Consider the following 13,858-nt stretch of genomic DNA (forward strand, 5'->3'; position numbering starts at 1 on the left):
TTAAAGACATAAAGACCTGGATGGCCGCTAACTTTCTGCTTCTTAATTCAGATAAAGCCAATAAAACCTGTCAGTCACTTTGTGTTTACACACCTCTCTGCATTTAATCATTAGTTATTATTAATCTCTGGCTGCACAGCGTGCCTTTGTCCCGTCCTCCCTTCACTCCTGGTTTTGGTGGTGAGACGGTAAAGTTTTATTTTAAAGGTGAACCTTCTGTGTTTCAGTTTGCATTACACTTTTTCTATTTTCAGCACAGCACAGCTCAAAAACAAAAATGACAATTCATGCAACCTACAAGTGGGTGCAATAACAGGTAGGTGTTCTGCAGCAACCCATTCCCCAGGGCACATTTTTCCCTAGCAACTGGAGGTTACCATGTGGTCGCTGACCGGTCTCTGGGCCTAAATCCACGTATGTTGGTCCCACCCAAGCCTCTGTGCTGGATGGATGTTTTACCCGTGGTTCCACATGCTAGCTTCATTTTGTTATCATTTGTGCGTTTATATGAATTTTTATTTATTCTGGAGCATTTTCTCCACCGTTCAGAGCTTTTTACCTGACCTTGTGAATGCAGGCAGTCTGCTATAAAACATTTTGTACTAGAATTAAAGAGTTTGTAGGTACAAACGTGTTTCGCCTGCATAAAGAGAATTGATGTAAGTGTGAATATAACCACAGTGTATGTTAAACACTTCATGGATCAGGTTTCATTGAACAAAATCATTTTTTCTGTGTAAAAATCTACAGTGTGACTCCTCGGTTAGCTTAAGTGAAGCTGTTATAAGCTCAGCTTTATTCATGAAAATGATTACAGCTCTTCTCACACGTCAGCGTAGTTTACTCAGGACGGTCCAGACAGTAACCATGAAGCCTCCGTCCTCAGTCTTCTGTTTATCTGATCCTCGTCCTCACCTGCTGCCTGACTCTCAGCAGCTTCTTATCCAAACTAATAGGATCATTACCCCCCCTCCATTCATTCAGCTGCACTCCCCTTTCTTTCTTTTCAATAAGCAGATTACTAACGTCTTTGTTGCTCTTTGAACATTTAATTTCCTTAAGCCAATTATTTTGTGAAAGCGTCCGGCTCTGAAGCCATTTATCGACGTTTGCTGACAGCGTGGTGACGGCAGAGCTCAGGTGGAGCGGCAGGCTGCAGCATGGAACCAGAGGAACACTTATTATTAAATGAACCAATTATTACTGTCTGCAAAAGTAAAGCCACACCTACTTCCTGCTTCCAGTAGAGAGCCTCAGATTAAAGGCGGTTCCTGTCCAAAACAACACAACAAAGTTAGGAGGCAGACTGGGAGCTTTGAAAGTTTGGGTCCAGAGGTCAGTTCATGGTCTCCAATGAGCTGAGGCGAAGCTTAGCAGGAAGCTGCCTGTGAGGACTCACTGCTGCCTCTGCTGGGCATCAGAGGACCTGCAGGTTTTGATGTTTAATTGTTGGTTTTCACTTGTTTTTGGCGAGATGTAGTAAAAGAAAACTCAGTCAGACAGAGACCAGTCGGTGATTCTCTGGAAACCTCCGGTCGCTGGAGAAAACCGTGTCACCAGATCAGTGGCTGCTGTTGCTGGCTGTCACCAGATGAAATCAGTCACAAAGACGGTGTTGCACCACCGTAAACGGTTGTGTTTTTACACTGCAACCAAAACATTTCCGAAGGTGCAGTTCTTATTGTGAAGGCAACTGTAATTCTCTTCATTTTGGGGTGAGTCGATCTTCTGTTCTTCGACTGCAGCTAGCTCAGAATGCTGCTGCACGTCTTTTGACTGGCACTCGTAGATGTGAGCACATCACCCAGTTTTATATTCACTTCATTGGCTGCCCGTGCATTTTAGGATCATTTTAAGCTGCTTTTATTTGTTTTTAAATGTCTGTCCAATGCTGCCCGTCTGTACCTCTCTGAGCTCTTCATCCACACATACCCTCCCGGCCCCTCAGGTGGGCAGACCAGCTCCTCCTGAGCGAGCCCAGGACTAATCGTGAGCTCAGAGGGGATCGGGCGTTTGCTGTGCAACACTGTGGCAGCACCAAAACTGTGGAATGAGTTGCCTTTACATGTTAGACAGGACCTTCCTTATCTGTTTTTAAATCACGTCTTAAAACATATTTATTTACCTTGGCTTTCAGCACAGCAGGACTTGTTGATGTCTCTTAATATGTTTCTTATTAATTACATTATTTTTAATTTTAAGATATTCTATATGGAATTTAAACTGTTTTCTCTTTCTTCTATATTTGTAGCACCCCTAACCCTTATAAATAAAGATGCTATGCTATACTTCGAGCAGACAAGCCAGCATCTTCTATACAGATACGGGCAACAGGCTTTCAGTGCAGCATGGTCAACCTCTCTGTGACAGGTTCCACCCACTGACACCAGCTACCACCCACCAGCTGGTTGGTGAATGCACATATTTCCATGGGAGACCGGCCCGTGTGACCTTTCTGTTCTCTAATCCTCCTCCGTGAAGCTCTTTGAGCTGCACGTGTGAAACAGAAATAATTCAGTCATCCTATGAAAATATGACCTGTGAGCAGGTAAGCAAGTGTTTTACTTACAGTGATGAAATCCTGACGAGGTGAGAAAAGAGGAAAGGAAAAAGGAAAGAGTTCAAGTGTTTAGAGGATGAATCAGAATAGCGGCGTGCTCACTATCTCCGCCTATAAGTCCTACTGCACGCGCTCCAGCTAATGCACCAGACTCTATTCAAGCATCGCTGTGTGTGTAACAAACACTGATGGCTTTAATCCAGCAGCTACTGATCACTAAATGACACCTTCTGCGTCAGAGCACCGCACAGGAGCACTAGGTCTGAAGCGGACCTTCTTTAGCACGAGCCCGGGCTCCTGAGCGAGCAGCCGGCGCTGGGTGGCCACGTTCCCCACGGCACAGCTCTTCAGCCACTCCTTCTCCAGAGGATCCAGAGAAACCCTGTGGAACAGAGACTGGGGGAGGAAGGGGAGGGAGAGGAAAGGAGAGGAAGGTGACCTCCATCTGTATTTAAACTATAACCGAACACCAATGAAGAAGCGACGAAGCCCAGGCTGTCTCCGCCCCCTGACATTTGGAACTGTTGAGCGAGGTGAACGTGTTTGTCATCAACTTTCAGTTTGATGCTAAAAACTGATTTTGTAACATTTCCTCTAGTGTCTTGATTTTCTGTCATAAACTGGCGTCCTCGTTGTCCTCTAGCCAAGGCGGGGGCTGCTGGGCGGCGGGCGAGCGGGGATCCTGACGCCATTAGTGGTGTTTATTGGCCAGCAGGGTGCTGCGAAGCACCACCCAGGCCTTTAATCAGAGGCCTGCCGGGCTGTCCTCACTGTTTACCTGATAGCTCCGTGTTAATTACACAGCCTGGGCGGGCACAGAGGGAGGCCGTCCTTCAGCTTGATGGCACGCCGTGGCGGCGAGCAACACGGCTAACGGCTCGCAGTCGACCCTGATGCAGCAGGAAGAAAACACGTCCAGCTCAGTGCACGTTTAAAACTTGTTTCCAGCACAGAGACGTGTTTTCAGTCAGCTGCAGAGGAAACCTGCCCTCAGCTTGGCGTAGGCGTCCGAAGGGCTGAGACTCAGAAACCAACCGAGAGCTGTACACTCATGGACACCAGATAGTAGTTTAGTCTGGTTTGGTCTGATTTGGAGCTCGTGTTGGACTGACGAGAGGCTGGACTTTACCTCGGTCAGTAAAGTATAACTGGTGTCGCAGCAGACGCTGGTTAATCCAAGCCGGAGCCTGAACAAACTGAAGCCACAAACATCGATCAGACTCCGCGATCTGGACACGAATCAATAACGAAACTGTCGCTCTGCAAACTTACAGCCCAGTAACAGGCGGACAGTTCCTGCTGGGTCCAGTCAGACAGCAGCAGGAGGCCATCACAGCCAATGAGCAGCCAGCGCTGTGTCATTATGGGACATCACCATGGGAACGGCACACACACACACACACACACACACACACAGCGAAGGCTCTTTGTGTCTCACCATGACGGAGGACGTTGTGACGCTCCTCGTGTCGTCCTCCTCGCTCTGCCAAACAACAACAACACAAACTCATCAACATTCACAGAAAACTTTTAGCTCTGACATCCCCGTCAGACAGAATCTTTACACCGAGTTCTCAGCACAAAATATTTCTACTGCTTTGACATACAGCGCTCCCTCGTTTATCGCGGGAGTTACGTTCTAAAAATAACTAGCGACAGGTGAAATCCACGAATTAGCCAACTTTATTTTTTACAATTATTATAGATGTTTTAAGGCTGTGAAACCCCTCACCACACACTTTATGCACTTTCCCACACAGGCATGAACATTTTCACACTCTTCTCTCTTGTTTAAACGCTCTCAAAGTTTAAACCTTCGTAGAAAAATAAGTCCAGTGTTATCGAATGAAACCAAAGATCAAATCAGCTGCCAAAGAATTCAACAGTAATGAATCATTAACGAATCAATGGTGCGGAAGTAGACAAAGCAAGAAGAATGAGATGAGTAAAGTTTGACTTATCTGACTGTTTTGTTTCCTTAATGCACCTTATAATCCAAAAAATATGGTAACTTCTGCCTTTAGCACAGACCTTCCCAAAGTGTGGGGCCCGCCCCCAAGGGGGGGCACAGAGCCATTGCAGGGGGGGGGGGGGGGGGGGTAAGAAAAGGGGAAAAATAAAAAACAACGCTTGGACACTGCTAGCACGGCGCCCACACAAACGCAAAGCAGGAGATGAAGCATCGCTGAATATGTTTCCAAACCAACTTCATTCTAAGCCAAAGAAAATATGGTGAAGCAAATCTGCCCTTTGGCTTCACCTGCACAGGTGCTGAGGCAGGTCTCCCTGCAGGTCTTCCCTGCGTCGGGAGCAGCGCTGGGCTGTTTAAATCACAGACAAACAGGATCCCACAGTTGTTTATATTTTTAACCACAGAGAGGCATTTTTGAAAAATGTATTGACAGCAATGTTGAACATTATTACACAGGAAAAAACAACTACATGTAAAATAATCACACCGTGAGCCTCTGCCTTTGTAATGGAGGGACAGTAACTGCGTGTAAACCTGCAGACAGTCAGATTAACAGTATTTCGTCTCTATCATTCTGCGATTCATCTCCTGTAAACAATAACGTGGCCACAGCGTGGCGTGAAAAAGGCACATAGCTTTGACGCTGCGTGACCAACTCTGCATTCCTCGTCCACACGGAAACGCAAAAAAAGGAGTTTTAAAAGTCTCAGTTTTCGGTGATTCGAAACGCCGTTTACGTGGACGAAACAGCTGCGTGTTCAAAATCACCCGTGTACGCAGCGTAAAAGAGTTAGTGGTTTATTTATTACTACCTGCAGTTTACTTGTATTTGCTTAACTGTTTACTAAATGTTTGAGGTGTAAAATAAACCGCAATGGAGCAAAATATGGGCGTGTGTGGGTGGAGGACGTGTGCGTGCGCGCATTTTTCTTATAAAACAAAGGCAGCAAAAAAAGTTTTAGCATGTCCAGAAGTCCAACTGTTTGTGCGATGGTTAGCATCTTCCTACCGCAGGAGCCTCTGACGGTGCAAAGCGTTTCGTCGACAGTGTTGTGTTTGCTTGGGAGAAAACTTACAAACATGCAGTGCAGCACTTCAGAGTCACACTGTAGAGATGAAAGATTTACGTAAACTTGACAAGCTGAACGCATTCTGTACTGCACAGGAGACACGGCGCGAGATTGATTGACAATGGGCTAGGCCACAAAAGGTGAACCGCGTTATAGCGAGGGACCACTGTATTTTAAAAGTTTATAACATTATTAATTGTTCTGAAACATCCTTCAGAGCGTTTGGCGGCGTGTGAACACAAACCCGATCAGTGAAATCTGAGCGATGCTGTAGGACGACGGGTGACTCCACGCCAGATTTTGGTTTTTCTTGGAAAAGTATCCAGTTTTTTCTTCACATTTGTTTTTACATGTTTCTGAATGTCATGAAATATTAGAGTTTTTTTATTTTTAGATTACCGTATTTTCACGACCATAAGGCGCACTGTGCTAAAAGGCGCAGTCTCAGTTATGTGTGCCATTACTGTATTTAACACACACATAAGGCGCACTGGACCATAGGGCGCATACAAGTACCGTATGCGTATTTAAAAATAAAGCAGGAGCAAAACAAAGTTTGGTACTCACATTTTTATCATCAATCAAACCCATCGAAGTCCTCATCCTCTGTGTCTGAATTGAACAGCTGCACTAAATCTCCATCAAACATGCCAGGTTCACCGTCTTCACTGTCAGAGTCACTTTCCGTGCTGTGCGGCTCCTCGGAAACGATGCCGGCTTTTGCGAAAGCTCGAACAACAGTGCCAGCAGACATGTTAGCCCAAGCATCTACAATCCATTGGCAAATTGTGGCGTAACTCGCCCGGCGCTGCCTTCCACTCTTAGTGAAACTGTGGTCTCCACCGGTCATCCATCGCTCCCAGGCCGCTCGCAGCCTTACTTTGAACGGGCGGTTCACACCGATGTCCAGCGGTTGGAGTTCCTTTGTCAGGCCTCCCGGAATGACAGCAAGCTCACAGTTCATTCGTTTCACTTGTTTTTTCACATCGGCTGTGAGATGGGCACGCATAGAGTCACAGATCAACAGCGATGGTGATGCGTGGAAAAAACCACCTGGTCTCCTTACATACACCTCCCTCAGCCAGTCTTTCATCGTTTCCTCATCCATCCAGCCCTTTTCATTTGCCTTAATGATGATTCCTGCTGGAAACTTCTCTTTAGGCAAAGTCTTTCGCTTTAAAATCACCATAGGCGGCAGTTTCTGTCCATTAGCATGGCAGCCAAGCACAACAGTAAAAGAAGACTTTTCAAACCCCGTTGTGCGTATCGCTACCGTGCTGGTCCCCTTCTTCTCTACAGTGTGACTCACCGGGATGTCAAAAGTGAGCGGGACCTCGTCCATGTTTGTGATGTGGCTGGGCTGGATGTTTTTGTCGCCAATGTGTTTGCTGCAGTAGGAGCGGAAGATGGCCAGCTTTTCCTTATAATCCGCTGGAAGTTGCTGCGCTACCGTAGTCCTGGTCCGGATGGAAAAATGGCACCGTTTCATAAAACGAAAGCACCAAGACGGACCTCCTTGGAAATGTTCAATGTTCATCTCTTCAGCTAGTGAAACTGCTTTTAGCCGAATGGTGACCGTCGAAACGCTTCTCCCGCTCGCTCTTTGCTCGATGATCCACCGCTCGAGTCTTTCCTCTAACTCGGGCCACCTCGCCTTATGTCCGCGGAAACTCAGCTGCGTTTTCTTGACCTGCCGGAGCTTGTTTTCCAGCTTCCTCCATTTGCGAACCATCGATTCGTTAATCTTAAATTCTCTCGCCGCTGCTCGATTTCCATGTTCCTCCGCGTAGCTGATGGCCTTCAGTTTAAACTGTGCTTCGTAAGCGTGTCTCTTTGCCATTTTCAGGGTTGTTAAAACAACGATGTCCTGCATAATGCACATACCTGTTCTTTTATACAGGTATGTGCGATTGTCCCGGTATATACGATCAACGCCCACACTTCACCCTTGGCCGGGCCAGCGGGTGCGGAAACCCCTGGCTGAGAAGCAGGAAGGCTCACAGCTGGCTCTGGGTGCTGTGGCTGCAGGTCCGGGAACTGAACAGGATGGTAGACCGGCGACTGGGAAACAGGGGGCGACTGGACTGACTGGACAGGGGACTGAGCTACAGGAGGTGACTGGAGGACAGGAGGGGACTGAGCTACAGGAGGTGACTGGAGGACAGGAGGGGACTGGACAGCAGGTGAGGGAACTGACTGGAGGGAAAGCTGAACAGCAGGTGAGGGAACTGACTGGAGTGGAGATGCTAAGGGAGGAACAGAGGCAGGCGTGGCTGCTGGCTGAGCTACAGATTGAGCTAGTGACGGAGATAAAATTACGGCTTGGGCTCGTAAGGCTGGTGCCTGGGCAGGGGACAGTTCAGCTAATCTAACTAGGGATAGTGCGAGGGCGTGAAAGGCTGGGTCAGGAGGTGGATGAAGTGGTGAAGTAGCAGGTGGACCGGTTAGCTCCTCCAAGCCTCCAGGGAGGTCAAGCTGGGTTCTGGTTGCCCTCAACCTGGGCGCTGGGACGGGCACGGAAGGTGGCTGGACACCAGTCACCCCCACCTGAGAAACAGAAGCGGGTGTGGAGGTAGACCGGGTCGCAGCTGCCCTCCTCCTGGGAGCTGGCACTGGTGTGGGCGTAGACTGGGCCCCTGTGCTGGTGGGAAATGGCTGAATACTGGGTGTGGAAATAGTGACGGTGTGTGTGTTACTGGCAGGTTTATTGGAGATTGTTCTGATTTTTCTGCCACCACTATTTACAGTCTTTGGGGGAGCAGAGCAGAACAAATCTTCCCAGTCCACAGAATCCTCCAGGAGGGAAACATCCCATGAATGAGAGATGGGTTTATTGTGCGTTTTAAGTGAATAATCAGATGGTGAGTGCGAAAAACAGTCACTGGAGCTCACCATCGGGAGTGGCTGAAAGTAGTCCGTTCTATGGCGGCGTGTGCGCCGCTTTCTCTGGGAAGCGGAAGCGGCCGGGGAAAACAGCAGAGCCTCTGGCGCGGTAGCCTCCGTTGAGCCGAGGTGGGAGGCATAGCCGTTGTGCCGCGGCGATGGTGGAGGTCCGGCGGATGAGGCGGCGGGTGTGGGAGCGAGGAGCGGAGTGGCGAGAGAGGGAGTGGCCGAAGCGCGGCGTGGAACGTCCACTCTCCACGGCAAATGCTCCGGTACAGGTGAGGCAGCAGGTGGGGGAACGCGGCGTCTCCGAGGCCCGCCCAGAGCCAAGCGAGTGCCCTCGAAGACGTGCTCTCGCTCCGCGAAGAGCCGCTGTCTCTCCTTGAGCTTTTCCGCCCACAAGGAGAGCGCTACCTCCTGCCGCTCGTAGAGGTCCGAGTCCGCTGGGTTCCAAACGTGTCTTCGTGGCACGGGTCGTGTCATTCTGTCAGCGGTTGGGTGGAGGCGAGGAAGAAGGAACCCAAACGCAGGACTCGCAGGTAGGTGACGATTTATTATAAGGAGTGGATGAACAGAACAAAGGGAGAAAATGGCTGGCTGGACGACTGACTGAAGCACTGACTGACTAACTGAACATACAGACGGAGAGACAACATCACAATAACATCAATGACACGACATTGGACTGGTTGAACTGAGGGACATAAATACACAGGCTGAGTGATGAGAGATTAGAACCTGGTGAGTACACAGCTGAACATAATGACCTAATGATAAACGGGAAGAGGACGGAACATAATGCACATGGACCAAGGCTAACACAATAAAACAGGAAGTGGAACAGGCAGAAGATAAACAGTGAACGTGAACTGAAAATACTGGGTCACCGACCCAGGAACCCTGACATAAGTGCGCCTTATGGTCGTGAAAATACGGTAAAATATTACTTTTTTTTTTCAAATATTACATAACTCTCCTAAATTAGTTTACTTTTCAAAAAAAAAATGCAGCCACATTTTTTCCTGACGCTGAATGATTTTTGATTGGTGTTTGTTTCCTGAGTGGAAGCAGAGTGGACCTGCAGCCTGCGTTCACAGGACATGCATTCATAATTATCTCTGGGATCATTTGTGATGTGTTTGCTGTGTGAACATCATGTAAGGCTCCAGCAGACTGACAGTGATGCTCCCTGAAGGAGCGCTAAAGGCTAATATCTAACGAATCCATTAAATCCCTAAAAAGACGGTTACAGCTCTCAAAGGCTCGATAAAACACACTTCAGAGGACTCTGAGAGGATGAGGCAGCTTTCATCTCTCAACCTGACATATTTATTTACAGTCTGTGGTGAGCTTGGCAGATTGGAGGGGTCTCCTCTCGGCGTGTTAACGAGCGCCGTTCGTTTATTCTTTCATTTCTTCCCTGAATAAATCCCTTTCATGTTCGCTGTTTCAGTCATTGTGTCGCTCGCAGTCCTCTTCACTTCTCCAGTCGCTCTTTGTGTCATCGGGAGAAAATAAAAGTACAGTTGACTCCCCAGACTCCACCGATAATGCTTGCTGTTAGGATAGAAACCGAGTCGAGGAGTAAAAACCCGTCAAGCCTACATCCATTATGTCAAACCTCTGGAAACGTAGCTACACTGATGTCTGCAGCTGTCGGCGAGTGTAAGGGTTTCGTCTCGACACAAGCGTTCGTAAAGTTTAGTCTTGCAGCACATGTGCAGCATACAGCTGACACTGTTTGATGTTTTCAGGTAAAGACTAAAGGTGTTCCAGACTGACTGTATTCGAATGATTGCGGGAAGAATTGTTGAAGACTGGTATTTAGACTAGTTTTAGACTGGTTTAGACTGGTGTTGGACTAGTTCTAGACTGGTGTTGGACTAGTTCTAGACTGGTATTGGACTAGTTTTAGACTGGTATTGGACTAGTTCTAGACTGGTATTGGACTAGTTTTAGACTGGTTTAGACTGGTGTTGGACTAGTTCTAGACTGGTGTTGGACTAGTTCTAGACTGGTATTGGACTAGTTCTAGACTGGTGTTGGACTAGTTCTAGACTGGTATTGGACTAGTTTTAGACTGGTATTGAACTAGTTCTAGACTGGTATTTAGACTAGTTTTAGACTGGTTTAGACTGGTGTTGGACTAGTTCTAGACTGGTATTTAGACTGGTATTGGACTAGTTTTAGACTGGTGTTGGACTAGTTTTAGACTGGTATTGGACTAGTTTTAGACTGGTATTGGACTAGTACTAGACTGGTATTTAGACTAGTTTTAGACTGGTTTAGACTGGTGTTGGACTAGTTCTAGACTGGTATTTAGACTGGTGTTGGACAAGTTTTAGACTGGTATTTAGACTGGTATTGGACTAGTTCTAGACTGGTATTGGACTAGTTTTAGACTGGTATTGGACTAGTTCTAGACTGGTATTTAGACTAGTTTTAGACTGGTTTAGACTGGTGTTGGACTAGTTCTAGACTGGTATTGGACTAGTTTTAGACTGGTTTAGACTGGTGTTGGACTAGTTCTAGACTGGTGTTGGACTAGTTCAAGACTGGTATTGGACTAGTTTTAGACTGGTATTGGACTAGTTCTAGACTGGTATTGGACTAGTTCTAGACTGGTATTTAGACTAGTTTTAGACTGGTGTTGGACAAGTTTTAGACTGGTATTTAGACTGGTATTGGACTAGTTCTAGACTGGTATTGGACTAGTTTTAGACTGGTATTGGACTAGTTCTAGACTGGTATTTAGACTAGTTTTAGACTGGTTTAGACTGGTGTTGGACTAGTTCTAGACTGGTATTGGACTAGTTTTAGACTGGTTTAGACTGGTGTTGGACTAGTTCTAGACTGGTGTTGGACTAGTTCTAGACTGGTATTGGACTAGTTTTAGACTGGTATTGAACTAGTTCTAGACTGGTATTTAGACTAGTTTTAGACTGGTATTGGACTAGTTCTAGACTGGTATTTAGACTAGTTTTAGACTGGTTTAGACTGGTGTTGGACAAGTTCTAGACTGGTATTTAGACTGGTATTGGACTAGTTCTAGACTGGTATTGGACTAGTTTTAGACTGGTATTGGACTAGTTCTAGACTGGTATTGGACTAGTTCTAGACTGGTATTTAGACTAGTTTTAGACTTGTTTAGATTGGTGTTGGACTAGTTCTAGACTGGTGTTGGACAAGTTTTAGACTGGTATTTAGACTGGTGTTGGACTAGTTCTAGACTGGTATTGGACTAGTTCTAGACTGGTATTTAGACCCACTTTAGACTGGTATTGGCCTTTGTTTGGACAGTGTCCAGTTTCAGGACTTCTTGTTCATTGAAGACAGTTCTTCAGACGCCTCTCTGACAGTGAGGGTTAGAATCTGAGATGAACGTCTGCATGTTCTTCTGAGAAAACTGCTCCACATTCACTGAAAACACAGAGGCACAAAGGATTATGGGTAATAATGGAAAAAACAGCCCTCTGAGCTCTGCAGGATGACGTCCTATGATGGACATTCACTGTGTGGAACAGAGTGCTGGTTTGTTGGTAAGGAGGAGCGTGAATCCCTGGAGAGGAGGAGGACGCTCTTCATCTTCCTCATTAGTGGTCCAACTCACACTCACAGAGGAGTCTCAGTAAGCGACTGTGGGACAAGCAGAAGCTGTTTCAGGTATTTTCATGTAGTTTAAAGTCATTATATCTGCAGTCAGTCAAGGTTTGAATTGATCAGGATAAAATAACCGTACATAAAATAATGAAACAGTGTGAACTACTTCCACCCGGCCTCAAACAGTTTTGGTGCATGGGGGTGGGGGGGTGGGGGTGCATCGTGTGCACAGAGCAGCTTCCCTGTGGTATCAGGGTTGGATGTGATGAAGTGAGGTGAGATGACAGATTCTCAAACTACATGTAATTAAAACATGGAAACATCTGCGCAGAATTACATAGTGCCTCTGCAAAGGCTGGAGACACTCGTGCCGTCATCCTGTCAAGACAAAAAAACATTCCCCAGGAATCTGGAGAGTGACCTTTCCCCCCTCCCTCATCATCCTCACCCTCCGCTGCTCCCGTCCTGAAGCCCTCTCCTCCACGAGAAGCAACAAGATAATTAAATCAAGTCATTCGGTGTCGAGGAGACATGAATAAGGGCCCGTTAGCCAGCAGTTAGCATAACAAAAGCCTTCCTCAGCCACTTCCACTGCTCCGTCTATTCAGGCTGTCAAAACACGGCTGCCTGGCTTTTCCTTCTCCTCCTTCTCCTCCTCAGATCCCCTGACAACGACCAAGGAGGGAGGAAAGCCTCCCACTTCTCATCACTATTCAGGAGCGGCCTCTTTGTATGCCAATCGCCCGTCCTAATTGGTGGCGTTTACAAGCCGCTCAATCAAACCACAGAGCAGTGAAGTCCTGCAGAGTGGGCAACGGCTTAAAAAAGGAGAGGAGGAGGAGGAGGTGAAGGCTGAGGAGTCCCAGTCTCAAAGGCCGCTCAGAGAAATGATCTCAGAACTGTTTGAGCATCTAAAGACACAGAGCTTAAAGTCACTGTTACATAAAAAAGGAAAGGAAGAAAGAAAAGGCTGCAGAGATAAAAAAGATAGGAAATATGAATTTATACACGGAAAATAAAAATGACAGACGAACCAGGAAAAGAAGTTTGCTATTGAAACATTATCCATTAAAAAAAAGAAAGAAAAAAGAAAGAAAAACTACAGAGTGGATCAAAATAAAAGTTTTATACTAAATATGTTTTATATAGAAAACAAGCTTTTATCAAGTCTGTCAAAAACCATGAGCTAACCCTCAGAGGCGCTACGGCTGCATCAGGACGTCCAGCTTGGTTTGAGCTCTTTCTCCTGGCTAATGTTAGCCACCGCTAGTTCCCCCCTCTGTGATAATACAGACCAATAACATAACGTGAATATACTGTTGTTATGTCATCCACCACCGAGTGTTTATTGTAATAAGGTTATTAAAGACCATTTTTTTATCATTAAAGGATAAACGTGAACTCAAACGCACAAATTACTGATAAAAGCTGACTTATCTCAGTCTTTGTGATCCATAATGAGGGTAAAACTGCAATGCAACCAAGTAGTGGGCAGTCAGCTCCTGCAGCCATCAATGATTTATTATGAGGAGGAGGCAGGACGCCGTGGGGGCGGGGCTTCCCCTATAATTATACGGCGAGCCCCGCAGCCATGGCTCGGCGACTCCGTCTGGAAATGAAAAGCGCCTAAACAGTCCAGCGAGACGGATAGAAGCGCATTAACAACTCTGATGAAGTGCCGTCCACTGACGCAGAACTGAGCTTGATTACTTAAAGTGCTCCTGACTCCTTAATCCCACTCTGTGTGAAGCTGCTTAAACTCGAGGTGTTCGT

General features: G+C 46.7%; 1 protein-coding gene across 2 annotated transcripts in view; it reads right to left on the bottom strand.

Moving 5' to 3' along the window:
* LOC147326874 (uncharacterized) overlaps nucleotides 1-13,858 on the bottom strand; it is a 76,107-nt gene that overhangs the window by 31,436 nt on the left and 30,813 nt on the right. The window contains exons 1-3 of one of the 2 annotated variants that reach the window (XR_015130519.1): nucleotides 6,170-11,104; nucleotides 3,999-4,043; nucleotides 2,878-2,956 (exon numbers count right to left, since the gene is read on the bottom strand). Coding sequence is in view for 1 of the 2 variants with exons in the window: in XM_086302267.1 (XP_086158393.1) it covers nucleotides 2,834-2,956; nucleotides 3,999-4,043 (168 nt within the window). In the remaining variant the exon portion in view is untranslated. Of the gene's footprint in view, nucleotides 1-2,833; nucleotides 2,957-3,998; nucleotides 4,044-6,169; nucleotides 11,105-13,858 lie in introns of those variants that run through there. The other variant, XM_086302267.1, reaches the window with a different exon arrangement.

This window comes from Aulonocara sp. 'chitande type north' Nkhata Bay, linkage group LG7, assembly GCF_057382095.1.
Source record: "Aulonocara sp. 'chitande type north' Nkhata Bay isolate Kocher_YH1m ecotype deep benthic linkage group LG7, A_spYH_male_GT1.1, whole genome shotgun sequence".
In the NCBI taxonomy this organism is placed as follows: domain Eukaryota; kingdom Metazoa; phylum Chordata; class Actinopteri; order Cichliformes; family Cichlidae; genus Aulonocara; species Aulonocara sp. 'chitande type north' Nkhata Bay.